The sequence below is a fragment of the Pogona vitticeps genome, chromosome 4 (assembly GCF_051106095.1).
Source record: "Pogona vitticeps strain Pit_001003342236 chromosome 4, PviZW2.1, whole genome shotgun sequence".
In the NCBI taxonomy this organism is placed as follows: Eukaryota; Metazoa; Chordata; class Lepidosauria; order Squamata; family Agamidae; genus Pogona; species Pogona vitticeps.
Genome location: NC_135786.1, coordinates 122,524,671 through 122,543,275, shown reverse-complemented (window position 1 = coordinate 122,543,275; position 18,605 = coordinate 122,524,671). Strand labels below are relative to the sequence as shown.

Sequence of the window (18,605 nt, the reverse complement as noted above, 5' to 3'; positions counted from 1 at the left end):
GACACACTCTCAAACTGCCGAAAGTGAAAGAGCTACAGTATAAATAAGCAACCTTGTCGCCACCTATAGTTAGAAATTTGAATTGCCCGCCTTTCCCCCCGGCCTTTTTTCCTGTTCCTAAGTGGAAGCTCCGTTCGCAAGTCAAAGCAAAATGTTGTGAATGGAGCTGTTCATAAGTCCAAATGTTCATAAGTAGGGACGTTCATAAGTCAAGGCACTACTGTACAAACTTTATATATCTTTGTCAGTGTGATACACTGTGTTCAAATCCAGGATTTGGCAGCTGATAGTCTCAGGATGAAATCATGTTACTTCACATCCTTGTCTCCCCCAATTGCAAATTTAGCAGGAAAAAAAGACATTAGTTGCAGAAAATTGGTTGATGGCAGGGGTAGGGCATCACGCTTTTCATCAACTCAGCAAAGTGTTATTTTTATTTATTTATTTACTTATTTGATTTATACCCCGCCTATCTGGACTACCAGATAGAATTAGTCGTAAAATAATGACTAAGGGAAAAGATCTACCGTATTTTTCCACGTATAGGATGCCCCCATATATAAGACACACCCCTTTTCTAACCCAACATTTCTTCGGAAGAAAGTGGAGGGGAAAATCAGGAATCATCAAAGCATGTTGATGCCTGCATTCCCCTTCCACTTTTTGCAAAGTGGAGGGGGAAATCCCCCTACTTCCATGTATAAGACAACCCTCAATTTTTAATCTAAATATTTTAGACAAAAGTATTGTCTTATACTTGGAAAAATATAATTCAGCATGCCCCACTACCAGTCTCCAAGTCAAAGCAAATCAGCCCCCAACGGTTGACGAAGAGTGCATATAGAAAACCATCAGTCAAACTATCACATTACTGTATTTTTTTCCATGTAAAAGATGATACTTTTTCCCAAATTCATTGGAGGAGAATTTGAGGGTTGTCTTTTACACAGAGGTAAGCCAAGGAGAAAACCACACAATAGCAAAACTGCCTTCCCTATGCTCATCAGTGGGGTCTGGAGGCACTGCTGTGCCAGAATCCACCCCCTCCGTTTCTGCTTCTGCCTCACACATCTGAAGCAGCGGGTGCTGTTCCTCCTCACCTGCAAGCGGATCTGGAGTAGGGTATGCATGCACACCGCAGGGTTTAGGAAATGGAGGGGTAAAGCAGCAATCAAAGGGCTGAGATCCTGCTGCCCTTTGATCACTGCTTTTCCCCTCCACTTCCACAGCCCATTAATCCTGCTTTCGTGGTGCTTAGGAAGTGGAGGGGGGGAAGGCAGTGATCAAATTTTCTTATTTGGGGTTGGAAAAGTGGGGATCATCTTATACATTGGGTTGTCTTATACACAGAAAAATACGGTACAACTACTACTTATAAAGCCACTACTTAGCTCCCCCAGCTAATCTGACTTGGGTTGGATCAGGACAGTCTCTGTTGGCAAGATACACCTGACTTAAAATAAATTGGCCCACAGTATTTTCTTCCCTTCCTCACTGCCCGCCACCAGAGCCCTAGGAGCTGCCTGAAAACTGTGTAGAGGGTTTCCCAATCTCATGGACATTTAGGGAATATATATGGGCTGCAGTGGACAGATTTTGTTTTTCTGCCACCTTTGGCTCCCTCCCTCCAACCAGCTGGAAACATGTTCCTAATCAACTGTTTTAAGATTTGACAATATGACTAATATTGGTGTCTTTCTCTTCCAGGTCTTGACAGACTGATTTGTCTCGTAGTTGGAGCTAAAAGTATTAGAGATGTCATTGCTTTCCCCAAATCCTTCAAAGGAAGAGACCTGATGAGCAATGCTCCAGATTATGTTACACCCCAAGAGCTTGAGCCTTATCATGTCCAGGTTGCATGGCCTTTGACACAAGTCAAAGTCAGCTCTAGTTAAATACAACTGGCTAATCTTGCTGCAGACTATATTCTGTGTTTTCCCATTTCTGAAGAACCAAACATAGCTGACAGCCAATCTGTCAGGCATCAGCAGCTAGTGAGATGGATTTGTTTTATCATGGGTTACTTCTCTTAAAGAAGAAATGTCTTGCTCTGAATTAAAGCTGGCTTGACTCTGTAATCTGAAAGTCAATCAATTGGAAAAAAACTTTTGATGTTTTGTTAGTTGTACGAGGTGTGACTTCTGATTTAACTTCCCAGAATGGCTATTTTATATATTTTGAATTTCACTTCACTTTCCCTGGGCTTAATTTAAGCCCAAATTGTGAGTCTGAGCAGATTTTAAATTGAAACAAAAATATTTTTTTTATTGAAAGTTAGTAAATTGCTTGAGATTACATGAATTATGTTTCAAATTTTCTACTAGACCAGACCTGGACAAAGTGCGGCCCACGGGCCACATATGGCCTAGGAGCTGCTCCTGTCCGGCCCACCGGTTGTCACTCCAGTCCGGCCTGCCCGTCGCTGCTGAGTGAGCCGGAGCTCCGGCTCCCGTTACCCAGCACAGCAGTAAGCAGAACTCACACGAGATCCGACGCTGGGATCACGTGAGTTTTGACTGTTACTCTTGAGCCACAGGCTGCGGAGCCTGCAGCTCAAGAGGCCATAAGCGATCCTTGCGCGGGTGACATGATGATGCATCACGTCGCCTGCGTGGGATAGAAGACAGTTGGAGAGGAAGGTCGCGGGGAAACGGAGGACAGGTAAGCTCTGTGTCTGGTTTTTTTTTTCTTTGCCCCCTGCGGTGAACGAATTACAACGTTCACATAGTTAACCCTCTAAAAAGTTTCATTTTACTTTTAAGTAAAGTTGGTTTGGCCCCCGAACACAGTTCAGATTTTTCATGTGGCCCCCTATAGAAATTAATTGCGCACCTGTGTACTAGACCCAACTCTCCTTGCTACAAAGTAACTTTTATATAGTCTACTTGAAATCCAAACTTCCTTTGTTAGTTTAATTCCTCCTCCAGCTTTTACATTTCTTGCTGGCCTCTCTGGATTGGCTTTCCCTCAGACTTCCAGCCAATCGTGTTTTCTTCTGTTGTTGCTGGGCAAAAGAGGTAAGGGTTTCAATCACACCACCTTGTAAACTTCCAGTGGGAAGATGTTATGAAATGTGGTTGATGAGGCCACGTTCTTAGTGGAGAGAGCAGTGACGCTTCAAATCAGCCTTTGAACCAGAACTCAGCACAAATTCAGAAACTGAAACTGGTTCAGCCAAGGCTGGTCCTCCCCCCACTGCCACCTGATTGGCTGATCAGTTCTGCCTGTGGAAACAAGTACAAAGGGACAACCCATCTCTTGAAGATGTCCTCCTCCACTACAGGAAAATAGCAGTAATACCTGTGAAAATAACTGAAGTTTAAAATGCCGTTTCAGAGGAGCATGAAACAAGATACAGTGCACCCACAGAAATCAAGGTCCAAATTTTGAACTGTACATTGTGCTGCTTATATACATTGTCTATACAGAAGGTACTTTAAAATTATTCAAAACCTATTTGTATTTAACAAATGTTTTCATTGACTTGTAATTGTTGGGTTCTTGCCTGCTGGGTTTTGGTTGAGTAATATCTAAGTTTTCCTTTGGGGGCGAGTGAAAGATCAAACCATGGGAAGCTCTTCAACCTATTTAACCATAAAATATTATTATATAAGAATACACATTCCTATATAAAGGACTAACTTCACAGCCCATTTGCACCTATGCACAAGTGCACCCACACGAGTGCTGTTCTGCCCTTTGCACATGCAAGAGCGCACTCATTCATGCATGCATGTGCATGGGGCTGCTCTGCCTTTCCCAGCCAGTCCGCAGGGCTAAACAGGTTGCGGACCACTGCTTTAGGTGCAGTAAATATATTGTTACAGTACAGATCCTGTAGGGTAGGGGTCCCCAACCCACGGTTTGCAGCCTATGCAGGAGCAGGCCAGGGACACATCTGCTGTCCGCACAATGTGCAACACTCCACAAGTGTGCCGCACCCCCCCAACTGGTCCGCAGTTCAGGACCACTGCCATTGGGTCTTTGCCAGCTTGTGAGAAGCTGAAGTCTCCATGTATTAAGCTTATAACATAGCAAATTTGACTGCTCGATGCGTGGACTACTAAAACTGAAATAGTCGTTGAGTCATGTCCGACCCCTCGTGACCCCATGGACCACAGCGTGCCAGGCCCTCCTGTCTTCCACTGCCACCTGGAGTTGGGTCAAATTCATGTTGGTTGCTTCAGTGACACTGTCCAACTATCTCGTCCTCTGTCATCCCCTTCTCCTCTTACCCTCACACTTTCCCAACATCAGGGTTTTTTGCAGGGAGTCTTCCCTGGGAAAAGTAGACTTGACTACAAAAGTTCACATTAAAATATAGCAGTTTTTAAAGTACCACAGAATTTTTTAAAATTTGTTTTGGCCTGATTTGCAAGCAAATTAAAACAGCTGCTTCTTCTAAATCCTGCAACTTTGCTTGTGGTTTATTTTTACTACATAACTAAGGTAAGATTGACAAAGCTTGGGTATATTTTGAGCAATGTGCTTAAGATTTTCTTAAAAATAAAACATGACAGTTAAGAATGTGGCTGAATCAACAATGATCTCATGGCTATACCATAAAAACCAAGATAACTTGGAAAAACTTTCCAAAGATATATTAAAACCCAGTGTAGCGTTCACCCTTTGTTAGGTCTAAGTCATGTATTATTCATATCTATGCTAATGTGGTTGAGGGGCAGAGCCTGAGGAGAGTCAGTCAGGAGTGAGTAGCGATTGAGTTACTGGTTAAGATAGAGAAGGTGGAAATTAGACAAGAGAATAGTATGTACATCTGAAGAACTTCTGTGATTATTAAATTGACTTCACTGTAAAAAATACGTCTTATTTGCATTCACCATATTGGTATGCGTATCAACATACAGATTGTGGCTGCTTGGTAGAAAAGTCATTTAATAGTTGCATGAAAGCCTCTTCGATATACATGTATATTTTGAAGTTGTGCTGTAAAGGATGGAAGAACGTTTATCGCAAATAGAATAACATGTTAATTATACCTAGACTTGCCTTTATAGTTGCTAATAGGGGAAGGGCTTCTATGACATATCTTTTTTCTGTAACCTATGTTTGAGTTTATGGGTGTGTTTGAACACCTTTATGAGTAATCTGATAGACAGATTACTCAAACAAATCTTAACTTGCTAATGGGTTCAAACATAGGTCACAGAGAAAATGTGAAATGCCTGAGAATTCACCACCGATACAGCTGTTGTCTTATGAATCATTTTAGCAAGGCCTGCCAAAATTTGGGATTAACAAGGAATCCCTCCCAGAAAACAGTGGGCGGCCATTTTGAAACCACCAATCAGCTGTTAAAAAGCATTGCTTTGCTTTCCCAAGCTGGGAACCGATCATGGCAAAGCAAAATTCTGCCAGCCAGCCAGCCCCAGATACCCGGCCTCCTTGGCGGCACTGTCCCAGGGCGCAGACGGGCAGGCCGTGTCCAGGCCACCGCTGCTCAGGGCGCGGGGCCTCTCCCTCCGGGGGCCGGGCTCTCCTCGGTCTTTGGCACTCCCAAAACCCAACAAGCCTTTCCAGGGCTGGCCCCGCAGACAGGGCATCGGCTGCCCAAGGCACTCGGCTCCGGCTTCTGCCCCGCTCCTGACTGCGGCGCCCAGCGGGTCAACATAGATGCAGCCGCGCTCCCTGGGCACTGCAAGGCCGGCCTCCGGGGTTTCTCCGCGTTGGACAGCGAGCAGCAGGAGGAGGGCTCGGAGGCAGGCAGCCACCCAGGGCGGGAAGGGGTGTGCCAGCCAACCAGCCAGCCCCAGACAATGCCCAGTCTCCTTGGCGGGGCTCTCCCGGGGTGAGGAGGGGGTCTCTGGTGCACCGGCCCCCTGTCCAGCCGCTGCCGCCCTGATCCTGGTCAGGCACCTCCTTTGCAGTGCCTCCCGCCACAACAGCTCTCTGGCCCGGCACCCCAGGGGTGCGCGTGGGGATCGGGGCTAGGCCCTTTGCCCCTCCTTCCGCCAATCGGCTGTTAAAAAAGCATTGCTTTGCCATGATCGGTTCCCTGGGGAACCTATCATAGCAAAGTGAAATTCCCCATAGGGAACATCTGAAAGCGATAGCAAAATCATCTCAAAGCGATTTCATCACTATACAATCGCTATGCGAGGCACCACTGTATATGCATTGTCTCCAAAGCATTTTTGGTATCACGTGGCAGGACAAAGTTCAAAATATAATCCTAGAACGAGCTAGAATTTTTAGCATGTATACATTACTGAACCAGCAACGTCTGCCTTGCCTTGGGGGTGTCATGAGAATGGCTGATGGACGGATTCCAAAAGATCTATATGGAGAATTGCAAGGATATTTGCAAGCAGGATCTGAAGGCTTTAGGAATGGACCTCAACAGATGGGCATTCAACCTGGAGGCAGGTGGTGCAGCATGGCCTCCCATTTTGAAGGCAAGAGTTCCAAAAGCAGCAACATCAGGGAGCTGGAGAGGGGATACATTGTATTTGTCTTCAGTGTGGGACTGTCACTCTCGAATTGGCCTTCTCAGCCACACTAGACACTGTTCCAAGTCCTCCATACAGAGCACGTTACCAGTCTCTCGAGACTGAAGGATGCCTAATCATCTAATCTTAGAAATCCTCCTATGTGAAATAGCTATAGGCTCTCTGAGAAATATGCTATGTATAAATATTTACATCATATCTCTCTAAGTTGCCACATTTGTCTTTACTATTTTAAAAATTATACGTTTCCAAAGACTAACAAGGCTATCTCTTCTAAAATTAAAAACAAAGAAATCATTAACACAGAAGGCTAGAATACTGTAATCATGTAATACTACAGATGATTCAAAGTAAAATTAAATTCTTCAGAAAACCTGGTTTATGAATGTGGGATGTGCTTCTGTACCCACCAATGGCAGCAGTCAAGATGGTCTACAGCAGGGGTCTGTGAACTGGTCCCAGGCAGTGATCTTGCCAGGACCAGGCCACAAAGAAAAAAAATCTCCTGCACTAACCATGCGCACAGAGGCACGGAACACCTACAAGCTAAACTGGTCCGTGGAGGCAAAAAGGTTGGGGACCACTGGTCTCCAGGATACCCTCTTCTACTCACTCCCATTCACACTTGTTGAAAAACAGCCCTGACAACTGCTTTGTATTTGGGTAAGAAATTAACTGATGAAAAAAGTAAACTGCAAAATCACTTGCTGAAGGGACCATGAGTTTTGTGGTGTGGTCTGTGGGTGCAAAAGGGATCCATGATCTGACAGTGGTTTAGGGACTATAACATCAAAAATTCTTACGAAATCATGTAGATTCATGGGTAAATTGCTCATGAGCATAAGATGTAAACATGCTCATGAATTAAACCCAATAAAACTTGCACAAGGCACAAAGGGAAAAAATAATCACAGATTAAATGAATGAGTTTTAAGTATTTATCGTTTTAAGTATTTTCACATGCAGGAGCCAAGGAAGATTGGGAAGGAAGGATGCAGTATTTTGCCTTTCTCTTCCCTGCTTCACTTTTGCTCAAGTCTATCACAGCACCTTATTTGGAAAATGGCGTTTCAAGAATACGCTAATTATAGGAAGCAATCTTATGAATTACATTACATTAGAAAAAAGGCAATAAATAAAAAGGGTGGACAAAGATTATAGAATCATTTAATTTTATTATTCACAGATAGTAAAACTTAAGCTCCGGTTTATCTTCCAATAATCTGCCATGTAGGACTGTATCTTTGCCTGGAATGAAAAGAAAAGGTTAAACCACTGCACTACAAGCCCAAGCAGAATGTATTTTAGACAATGAACAGATCAGACCTTGGATTTTCCATCATGGAATCAGAGAGAGAGTTCAATATTAAGTTATCATCATGTGTCTATTCTCACAAGGACAATTCAAAATTAATGTACAAAAAAGATACTTACCTTATGAAATCAGGCATTACCTAAAAATTAAGGATTGTCTTAGTATTTTAATTTGAAGCATGAAAATATATAAGTGCAGATTGATAAAAAATACTCTATAAAGATTCTATTCCATAGCAGTCAGTTAAGACAAACTTCATTATAAGCCTCAACTGGTTTCATGAAAAGGTGTCTCTTAAAGCTCCATTTTCCTACTCCTGAAAATGTGCAGGGCACATTTTAATTTAGACTGAAGTAGAGAACCTTTGGCCACACAGATGCTATTTGACTCTCAGCAATTCTCAGTCCTAAACAGGGCAGCCGACAGCTGGAGGTCTACAGTTTATCACTCATATTGTCCAAGCTTATTTAGCTGCACCTGTTACAGCCAAGAAAACAATTTAGTACTTCTCTGGAAATGTACAGGATTACAAGGTGCATGGCTCAAAACCAAACTGAAGAGGGTTTCTTAAAAAAAAAATTTTTAATGGTGGCCATACTAACAATTCTCTCAGAAGTGCACCTGGCTTGTTTCAGCCTTCATTGAGCGTATTATAGAAAGCAATTAGACTAATAGAACATATGAATGTACAACCAGATACATCAGATAGGAGCGAAAGACAGTTCATCACTGTTCCATAAGCTGAACTATGTGATCATCACTGTATCTGCTTTGACATCCCCTTTAAAATCTTTTATTTTTACTACAGCCTTTACTACCTCTGGAAATAAAGTACAGTAATTTACATCTCTAATACTAACTGGGCTACTGCCATTTAAAAATATTTTCAACTAAGGAATGTTACTTACTTTAAAGAACCCGCAAAATCCTTGTTCAATATGATTTCCTAACTGAATCTGTAATGAAATAATAATCTTACAAACAGGTGGCTTTCAAAGGGGAATGGTACATTATAAGCACTATCATTTCTGTACCGTTTCAGTGTAAATTTCTCTTCACTGCCTTTCAGAGAGATTCCCATTGTTATCCACAATATCATCATGAACAGTACAAAGTAGATATAACTATCTGGATAAATTTTACATATGAAACCTGTAAAAGGTTGAATAAGGAAGCTCTGGCCACTGCACAGGTGGTACAAAAGGCTCCAATCAGTAAGGAGGATTGCTCACAAACCCTATTTATTGTGAAAGTCTGCTTTTTGTTGGAATCTTTCAAGTGAGACTCTCATTCCTCTCCAGGAAGGGGAAGGAATCATCATACAGAAAAATCTGTTTTGAGGCTATTCTGCATTAGGCCACTATAATCTATATTTTATCGGACCTTCAATAAGTTCTCAGCAGACTCCAGGGACCCTATCAAGTCAGGCTCTTCCCCAGGAAGGGGGTCAGACCTAAAGTACTGAATAGATGTAGTTGAGTCTTTAGCTAAAGGCTTGGAACATAATACCTTCTCAGCTAGAGGGAGTAGCAAAAGTAATGGTACCTAATGCTATGTTAGCTAATCCTCCAATTAGAATATCCAAATAAGACATCTCACATACCTCAAAAATCCTGCCAGGGTCACCATAAGTTGTAGGTGTCCTGGCTGTGCATACAAACTCTGTGCAGTTGTAGAGGATAACCTACACTGCTAGCGGGCTCCTTCCTAGAATTATCAAGAAAATATTACACAACTGTTTTCACTGTCATTTTGACCATTTTAAACATAAAAGGGAGTACAGAAATCAGGGGGAAAATAGGCCTACTGGTATTTCTCTTCAGAAAGGACCAGATGCATATACATTTATGAAGTTATAGCGCTAGGGCCCCACATTTTTATATAGTGATACATGTCCCTGTAATTGGACTGCCTCATTGAGACTCATCAATATGCAGTAAATTGGAGAGGAATATTCCTCTATGCAGTTTAAGCATTAGTTGATGTATAAGACCTATAGTTATTTTTTTCCACAGGTTGAACCTACACAAGCAGAGCGAGTGAGCACCTGATTTGTTCTGTACATTCCTGTACTCCTCTAGTTGCTCGCTCAATTCCACAGATGCATTTTAAGTACCTCTTGTCACACTGATATGCTCTGCATAAATTTGCAATGACATAGATCTGTTCACAATTTTTACCACAAAAGCCTCAGGGTAAGGTTTTTCAGAAAGCTGTTCTGTCCACTACTCTTACAACATCATTGGCTTTTTTCAATTAAAATTTTCTGGCTTAGTTTTGATGTATTTTGCATTTTAAAAATTATTCCATGCAGACAAACCACTGCCCCATCTAACACTGCAGTCTACCATACAAAGGCCTCTATGAAGGTGTAGACACCAGGAATGTAACATGCAACTTCATGGATACAAAGCATGAATTCTTACTTCACTGTTGACATGCTGCCTTTCTGGACTGTGTTATAAAAGGAGTAAACAAAATATTACTAGCCTAATGCCCCTGTCCAAAATGGATCACATCTCTAACAGTTATCTAAGCATATAGGGTCAGATTTTAATAAAACTTCACTAACCTCTCTCAGAAACAACAGGAAGTGTTACAGGAGAATCATCCCCTGGTAAAGAGAAAGAGTTGTTTTAAAGTAACATCACTTCATACATGGTTTTGAAAGACTTAGTATCAAGCTGGTTGTAAATACTTCAGGCAGAAATCTGTTCTGAAGTCTTTGCTGTAATCTACCATTAAGAATCCTGTCCTGCTGATGACTGGACAGGATGAAATTAAACACATGTAATGCTACAGAGTTTATTATACTCAAACAATCATAAATATAAGCTTTGAGCTTAAAAAAAATTTGTGAGCTGGAAATTTACCAACCATTACAAATGTAACCTCAGTAAATGGAACGGAATGGTGTTAATATCACGAGTACTCATCTGGCAGAATCAACTTTCATCATGGGTTACAAGTGTATGCCGAGTAGCCATGAATGAACGTTTCCTACAAGAAAAAAGGATAAAGCAGAAACTCACCATGATTTGGTAGCTGCACTGCCAAAACCTAAGAAAGAATCAAAGAATTAGTTTCTGACTTTATCAATGCACTTGTTCAGAAATCAAGCACTCAGAAATGCTTTATTCTCAAAAATGATTCACAGATTTTTCCAGTACAGCTAATCTATGCAAATTTCAGGCCAGACATTTTGCAGCCTGCTGGTTTCACATTCTGAATAGCCTTGACAGAGATAGTAGCTGTGCATTCTACAGAATACTTTCAAAACCTGAATACCTAGCGCTCTAGTGCTCAAGACCTGCGTACAGTACAGAGGTGCCTCAATTTACGAAATGACAGTAATCCATATTGGAATGGTGGCCTTTGTAAGTCGAAGCAAAATTTCCCATAGGAATGCACTGAAAACGATTAATCTACTCCGGATATTTTTGGTTATGTAGAGACGCCGTTCTTAAAGTCAAAGCATTAGTTCCCATAGGAACTAATGCAAAGCCGGTTAATCTGTACTCTACAACTACAACCACTCTACAACATTTTTCTTCTTTTAATCTAAGATGAACTTAGGTCAAAAAAAAGGGCAGGAAAGGAGGGAGGAAACACTTTCTAAACAGAACACCTTTTAACTCAAGCACCTTTTAGGTTAAAAAAAGGCGAGGAAAGGAGGGGGGAGGGAACACCTTCTAAACAGAACACCTTTTAACCCAAACACCTTTTAAACAAAACCAAGCACCTTTGAGTCTACAATTTTAAAGCCTGGCTGCACCAACAAGTACCACCGCCCCTCACAGAAAATGTTCTGATTTTAAAACAAAAAGACTTCAGAGTCACATTTTAAACCCACACATTTTAAAACAGAGAGGTCACAGTACAAAACATAGGAACCACAGAATGCAAAAATAAATAAATAAATTTTCCATTTTAAAATTACAGTCTAATTTTCACATTTAATTTTAATTTAATATTACAGTCAACTTTTCACATTTTAAATCCACACTGCAAGACCCATCAGAGCACAGAAACATATCCCCCCTAGCCCTACCCCCACCAAGCTGTAAAAAAACCCTGTACTGTACAGTAAATACAGTGTACTAACCCAGAACAGGCAGGCTGTTTTAAAAAGACAGAATTCCAAAAATAAAAAAAGCAAAAAAGTCCATATAGTACAGTATCAGGCAATATGAAGACTCTCTCCCTATCCTCTCTCTAACTGCTGGGATGAGGTAGCAGACAAGCAGCCTCTTTGCTGGCCAACGGTTAACTGAAAGTTCAAATTTCATACTTTCTCCGCCTCCCCCGTGGTTTTTTCCATCCCTAACATGAAGCTCTGGCCACAAGCAAAGCAATATTTTGCGGCTGAGCTTTTCGTATCTCGAAAATTTTGTTAGTAGGGACGTTCATAAGTTGAGGCACCACTGTATTTTTAGGCTAAGACTTCTGGGTTTCTAGGCAGAAGCAAAGATGGAAGCCCAATTAACGTAAGCAGTAACATACTTACATTATGACCTACACTTTAAGACCTGAGCAAAAAATTGAACCGATGCTTCCACACACCAAGGCAGATGTTTCAATTAATCCATGGCTAGCATTTCTATATCTTTCAAGGGGTTGCCCTTGGCGGTTTCATGACAAATGCATTACACTGATGTATTCAGCTGCCTTAACTAGTTGAGGTTGGCTGTCTTTTTCTTTCTAGACTATGCAAGATTCCACTAATAGCCACCTATAGCATCACTCTCTTGACATCATCCACAAGCACCCTTGAGGGGTGACTACAAGCTGAAGAAACATCTAATCACCAGGTAAAGTATTACTTTGACTAATTTGGCTATAATTGGCTTCTACATGGTGAATATTATAACCAACCTTCTAATATTGGTTGCTGTGTCTGTCTGCTTCCCTCCCCAATGCAGAACCCAAAAGAAACTTTGTTTCAGAAGCAGGCAATGCAAACTCATCTCACACAAAGTGCCTTGGCACAGGCATCTGCCATTAATCTTGGGGACTCTTATCTACAATTCTCCTGCACAGTTCATGAAGGGGCGGTGCTCACCCTGATGAAGTGGAATTTTCTCCACAAGAACTTGCAAATTTTCATTTGTTTAAAAAATGGTTTAATAAAGGTATCATCCTGCTTTTTTGTTTTGTTTAATCCTTCCAAGAAGTCACTGATACTGATATTCTACTTCCTATACTTCACCCATGTAGATTCACTGTAGCAACTTACCAATACTGGCATTACAATTCCTGAACAGTTGTTCTACATCCTCCTAAGTCCTAGAGGGAAAAAGGCAATATTTTAATGATAGCCCCAAACAAGCTAAATATATGACAGAGAAAGTGCAAGCAGGTATTTAGTCAGGTAGAGCTAATTACAGACCTCCATTATTTAAGTCAGTTTTATAAGCTTCTCATCACACAGGCTGCCTGCATTAAAATAAAGCAACTTGCAGAGACCACAGAGTGGTACTATATACACTATCCAATTCACTTTCAGGAAGAACCAGCTAAAGTAATGCAGAATCAAAAGATGTCTGAAGTTTTGCTTAAAATGCCTGACCACTCTTAGAAGAGGCTGCATTGCCTGTATACCTGAATGCAAAGGACCCACGTGGTCAATGAAAGATCCAACTGGCCATCTCCAACCTAAAACATCTCTCCAGTCTCTGCTAGGGCTCAATGCTGCAACTAGAATAAGCCTCCCTGTAGTAACCTTCCCACAACTGAAACTCACCCTTTTCTGCTTCACAACACAGGAATCCAAATTCTTATTACCAAGTTAGCAGTCATGAAGGCCTGTAGGAGACAATAATTACTTTCAGTCTTTCACTGGTCTTTGTCATTAAGAGCTAAAATGATCCACTGTATCAGTGATAGACAGATTATCTCCATTTAAGATCAGTGACCTGATTCATCATCATGTACAGCAGATTAATTTGTCCCTACAATGGCATAGTCCCAAATCAGTAACTCCTAAATTATCTGTTATGCAAAATTCAAGATGAACTGGCAACACTCAACACTTTGTATAAATAAACCTGCTTTGCCTCTGAACAAGAGCTGCTTTATCTCCTTTTAAGACAGGCAAGACAAACCACCTAACATCTGCCAAACCCACTAGATCTTCCCAGGCGGGGCTCCTGTGCAGCAACCCTTAGAGGGGCCTGGAAATATTCTACAAGAGGCAGGACCTTCTCCGCAATGGATCCAAACTTCTGGAACCAACTCCCCGGAGAAATAAAGATTTTTTTTTGAGGGACGCCTTTTATACTGACCCTGGCTGATGGATTACTACCCTTGTTTTGCTATCCCCAGGATATTGTTTATAGCACGACTGGTTTTTATGTTGTCGTGTGTTTTAGTTTATTGTTAAATCACCCAGAATAATGCTTTTGCACAAATAGAGTGGTATATAAATTGAATTGACTAAATAATTAACACAATATGAGAGAGAATACCAAAGATACAACACATATTCAAAAAGATGTATCAAAGGTATAAAACTTACAAATCTCAACAACAGGTGTCTCTCATATTTATGACCAGTTCACTGCTAACTGGCCCAAACTACTAGAATAGCTAAATCAAAAGTGCAGAAGATACCCAAGTGCCTTGTACTGTACTAGGCGGATTTGCCATATTAAATTTTCTATGTCCTTTGAGTACCTCTAACACAGGCTAAACTCAGTTAGTGATGTCTACCATACTTTATATCCCACTCCTAAAGCATTGCAACTGGAGAAATTTGGTTAGAAAACAAAATGGCAATTAGAAGATAGTGCTATCAGCACTAAAACAGCCACCCTCTCCAAACTATAGTGGCTTTCTCTATGAATAATCTGGGAAATAAAAATGTGGAAACTGATGTCTCCATTTGACATACTGTCAAAGTATTTGGAGGGTATGGAGTCAGTGGGTTTCAGAAGAGCCCAGCTTCAGTTTGGTTGTCTTTCCAAGCTGTTCAAATCAACATGATTCAAAAGGGATCCCAGGGAATCACTGCATATTTAACTTTTTTGCAAAACATCTCTTGGTGATCCAAAATAATAATTTATTGTCGTTGTAAGCATATAAATTACAGCCTGTGGTGCAGCAACAGCAAAATCATATTATGCCATGTCCTATTCTTGATGCTAATCAAGTAGAGAACCCATAAATGAAATTTAATTTGGTTATAGTATATATACTTGCGATCAAAATTGTTTCCTAAACGAAATTGTTTTTAATTGTTTATATTTTTGTTACTTAAGTTAATTTAATTTGCGCTTTACTATATTATGTTTAATTGCCCTGTCAATCACCCAGCACGACCACACATCAGATCAGCAATATACAAATTGAATAAATAACTTTTAACCAACAACTTGGAACAATAATTTTAAATGACATCGAGTCTGAGAGTTAAAACTTGTCCATGTTGCTATGCTGACCAACAAAAATACTGACCTGCTAGGGGGAAGCCTTAAGATTTTTAAAATCCATGTTCCAATATTTACCAAACACTGCAATAAAAAGAAAAACAGACACATTGATAGCTGTTAACCAGACAAAGCAGTGCTCACTTTGTGACAAACTCAAATTCCAACAAGGATGCCTCAGACAGGAGCGAAAGACATAATTGTTCATCACAGATTTTCTGCTGAACTATGTTGTCATCACATGCATTCTTGGTTAGCAATAAACTCAGAAATCTAATGTTGCATTTGACGGTAAAAACAGGATCATTCAAGTGTTCACAAAAGTTGCTAATTCAAATACATCCAACTTACAGCAGCCCTAATAAATTCAAAGAATGTGAGACATTTAAGTAGTAATTTTTACCACCGTCAATCCCAAAGTTTCCATGGCTAGGCAGAAATCTATTAAAATCTTGGGAGTCCAAATCCATCTATTTACTACACCTCACTGGCTCTCATCAGTTACAATTCAACCCCCCCTGAATTTGAATACCTAGCTACAAGCAAAACGTTTGTCTGAATGAGGCCTGTACAGATAATTCATGGAATGCTCTCATCTAGGCAGATTAGAGGTAATGCTCACACATTAATAATCAATACAATAATCTGTTGAACTCTTACCAATATATTTTCCTTCCAGTCAGTGATCCGTTCATGATGCCCTGCAACGAAAACACATTACAAAAGTTGCTCAAAAGCTATGTAAAGATAAAATACCTTTTTAAAACCATATATTGTGCCTCAGTTTGAAACAAGGTGGTTGTGCATTATCATCATTTCACTGATCAAGAGTAGCAAATATATGTCATCATTCTGGCACAAGGTCAGATACTATTTAAGCAGATAGGTGAACATCGCACTTGCAGTATCTAATCTGTTCTTCCAACGAAAATCCAGGTGCATGTACTAGTGAAAGGTACAAAAACAAATACATGTAACATTCCTGAGCCCAGAAATTTGATGCAAAGCTGAATGGAAACCCCACTTCTTTTCCATGAAAATCTAACTCGTCTAACTCAACACTGTTCATTTCAACTGAACTGACTTTAGATGGTTAATGTCAGTTGGTTAATAACGAGGAATCAAAAATATTGGTTATCTGCAGCAAATCACCTAGCACACATAAATCTAGATCCATTTCTCTCTTTGTCTAAATCAAACAAGCAAGCTATATTTTTCTATTTGTGAATTTGAAAAAAAGTACCTTTGAAGACAGAGGATGCATTGACCTTTGAGCCTGCAAAGAAAAGGAATTTTCAGACAGCAAGAACTATGTAAAACAAAACAGGTTCTAAGAACAAAGTCCTGGCTGTGAACTTATCAGTTAAGTGTTAAATGCTTCACTTTAGGCTGGTCAATTTCAGACAGCCACTCTATTCCACCCCACTGCACGTTCTTCCTTTAATTGACTCCATGTTCAATTCTTACTGAGAACACTCAGCTCTCACTGATGCTCCCACTCCCAATTTTCTCCTGAATATATCTGTATTACTATAAACTTTGAAGTTCCAAACTTATGCTGTTCTGCCAACATAATGGACATTCTTGTCATACTTCAGATAAAATGACTGAACTCATTTAAGTTTCTACTCCACCCCTGCAGCAGGCTATTCATTACACAGCATATGTGATGTACTCATTCTCAACTGTAAAAAACAAAAACAGAGTATATCTGTAATACTGTCCCACAGAGAGCCATGATCTCCCCGCCATCACCTCACTGATAAAAAACTAATAGATTCTTTAATTCAAATTTCCCCAGGCCCTAGTAGATTCAACTACTTCTGGGCTGCAAGTTAATATTAATAAACATAATAGTATACTCTAACAAGAAAAAGACAGGTTTTGTTTTACCGCTGTTACAATATAGAAGCATAGTGTATTACGGAAGTCCTAAGTACTCCAACACTACGGTGCTCACATCAGTTAATAATAATTTTGCACCTTATTTACATTGCTAGTTTAAAAAGTGGCCACTTTTAAAGTCATTTTTTAAAGGCAAGAGTATTACAAGGGAAGTGAATATGCATACACTCAAGCCCCAGTCCTGCTCAGAGATGTTGGTATTCATCATACTCTCAGATGTCCCTACCAACATCATTTCTCATCACATGCAGGTGCAGAAACAACCAATTTCATCTTCACCAAGTCGTCACTGAGAAATCTTCTGCAGAAATATAGAGTTCTATTGTCTACATAGAAGCTCCCCCCCCCTTTTCTGGGGCAACTAACACACGAGGAGTCTTCCTTCCTCACCCTCCGAACCCAGGCAGGCTCTTCACTCTCCGGTTGTTTTGTATGCTTGCTGGCAGGAAGGACAGCATCTCCGCTGCACTCCATGCTACTCGTTACTTGCCCTAGGTTGTTTACTGAAAAAACCGCCCACCGTTGAGAGACTTTCGGGGCTCCTCGATCCTAGAAAAACCCGTTATTGTGCCATCAGCACTTCGGGTGCCAAGGGGAAAACGCTTGCCACCCCTACAGACCAGACCGCATCAGCCTTCCCAAATAAAGTACAATTTGCTTGTCTTCTTTTCCAAAACTACTTCATATATGAAAAAAGTAAATTCATGCGTGTTTAAGGGGCATTTCAAGCTACTCCTGTTTTAATTCAACGAACGTTACCACCAAGACCCGAGGCAAGGCCTTTCTGCAACCGCCACAAAGGACTCTAGGAGGCTGTAGTTTCACTCTCGCTAAAGCCTAGCTCGGGATGCAGATCTAAGGCTTTTTTCCTCACTCCCAACACCCCAAAAAAGACTTCCTTGCCCTAACATCTAGCCCGCCTAACGGTGGCAACTAATTCTGAACCTTGCCTACGGCGCCTGCTTCAATCCTTGGAAGGGGTGAGCAATACCGGTAGTGGCTTTAAAAAAACAACAGTCCAGGTACTTAAGAAGGCGGAATAACTGCTCCGGCCTTCTTCCCCCCGCGTGTGAAATGCAAGATGGTTGTTCGGTAAGGCCCAAGAGAGCTAGCTACCCATGAGCTCCTTGAGCGCCATCTTCTCGCATCGACCGCACGAAAGAAACAGAGGAGAGGCCCAGCAAAATCCGCTTCCATCCGTCATCCCTCCAAAACGTCCCGGTTAAGAAACCGTCCGAAAAGCCCCTACGCTCTGCACAAACACCAACCGGGCCGCCAGTAGTCAGAAGGGGCGCCTCACCAGGGAGCCCCGCGACTTACCGTAGCTCGCCCAAACAACCACCCGCACAGACAGCATGGCCGTAAAAGAAAGAACAAGGCGCCGCCTCCGGGGTTTTATAGGTACGTCGGCGCTATGGAATCACGTGACGGCGTAGCGTCTTGTTTGCATATCTCCACCCTCGGCCCGCCCCGGCCCGCCCCCAGGCG

General features: G+C 41.3%; 1 protein-coding gene, 2 long non-coding RNA genes and 9 other non-coding genes across 15 annotated transcripts in view; 2 read left to right on the top strand and 10 right to left on the bottom strand.

The window, feature by feature from the left end:
• The window catches only part of DARS2 (aspartyl-tRNA synthetase 2, mitochondrial), a 37,483-nt gene extending 35,188 nt beyond the window's left edge, over nucleotides 1-2,295 (top strand). For both annotated transcript variants that reach the window (XM_072998238.2, XM_020798537.3), the window contains one exon: nucleotides 1,708-2,295. In XM_072998238.2, the coding sequence (XP_072854339.2) occupies nucleotides 1,708-1,895 (188 nt within the window). In that variant the 3' untranslated portion in view covers nucleotides 1,896-2,295. The remainder of the gene's footprint in view (nucleotides 1-1,707) is intronic.
• Nucleotides 2,296-7,625: 5,330 nt separating this feature from the next.
• On the bottom strand, nucleotides 7,626-18,567 carry LOC110081650 (uncharacterized). 3 transcript variants are annotated; one of them, XR_002301014.3, is made up of 12 exons: nucleotides 18,438-18,567; nucleotides 16,456-16,488; nucleotides 15,873-15,913; nucleotides 15,241-15,296; nucleotides 13,529-13,590; nucleotides 13,022-13,071; nucleotides 10,818-10,845; nucleotides 10,358-10,399; nucleotides 9,389-9,492; nucleotides 8,694-8,741; nucleotides 7,905-7,924; nucleotides 7,626-7,718 (listed from the first exon to the last, which is right to left on the bottom strand). It is a non-coding gene; the product is annotated as an uncharacterized LOC110081650 (long non-coding RNA). The 3 variants fall into 3 exon arrangements; XR_012086624.2 differs by having other exon boundaries at nucleotides 18,234-18,491; XR_002301015.3 differs by lacking the exon at nucleotides 13,529-13,590 and having other exon boundaries at nucleotides 18,438-18,562.
• LOC140707219 (small nucleolar RNA SNORD81) lies at nucleotides 7,784-7,861 on the bottom strand. The gene has a single exon (XR_012087138.1). It is a non-coding gene; the product is annotated as a small nucleolar RNA SNORD81 (small nucleolar RNA).
• Nucleotides 8,479-8,554, bottom strand: LOC140707233 (small nucleolar RNA snR60/Z15/Z230/Z193/J17). Its single transcript, XR_012087153.1, has one exon. It is a non-coding gene; the product is annotated as a small nucleolar RNA snR60/Z15/Z230/Z193/J17 (small nucleolar RNA).
• LOC140707221 (small nucleolar RNA SNORD79) lies at nucleotides 8,817-8,895 on the bottom strand. Its single transcript, XR_012087140.1, has one exon. It is a non-coding gene; the product is annotated as a small nucleolar RNA SNORD79 (small nucleolar RNA).
• Nucleotides 9,492-12,929, top strand: LOC140706772 (uncharacterized). Its single transcript, XR_012086625.2, has 2 exons — nucleotides 9,492-12,596; nucleotides 12,708-12,929. It is a non-coding gene; the product is annotated as an uncharacterized LOC140706772 (long non-coding RNA).
• Nucleotides 9,972-10,033, bottom strand: LOC140707243 (small nucleolar RNA SNORD75). The gene has a single exon (XR_012087163.1). It is a non-coding gene; the product is annotated as a small nucleolar RNA SNORD75 (small nucleolar RNA).
• Nucleotides 10,675-10,749, bottom strand: LOC140707229 (small nucleolar RNA SNORD47). The gene has a single exon (XR_012087149.1). It is a non-coding gene; the product is annotated as a small nucleolar RNA SNORD47 (small nucleolar RNA).
• On the bottom strand, nucleotides 13,151-13,217 carry LOC140707231 (small nucleolar RNA SNORD44). Its single transcript, XR_012087151.1, has one exon. It is a non-coding gene; the product is annotated as a small nucleolar RNA SNORD44 (small nucleolar RNA).
• Nucleotides 15,382-15,462, bottom strand: LOC140707232 (small nucleolar RNA snR60/Z15/Z230/Z193/J17). Its single transcript, XR_012087152.1, has one exon. It is a non-coding gene; the product is annotated as a small nucleolar RNA snR60/Z15/Z230/Z193/J17 (small nucleolar RNA).
• On the bottom strand, nucleotides 15,989-16,070 carry LOC140707218 (small nucleolar RNA SNORD24). The gene has a single exon (XR_012087137.1). It is a non-coding gene; the product is annotated as a small nucleolar RNA SNORD24 (small nucleolar RNA).
• On the bottom strand, nucleotides 17,294-17,373 carry LOC140707230 (small nucleolar RNA SNORD74). Its single transcript, XR_012087150.2, has one exon. It is a non-coding gene; the product is annotated as a small nucleolar RNA SNORD74 (small nucleolar RNA).
• Nucleotides 18,568-18,605: the final 38 nt, after the last annotated feature.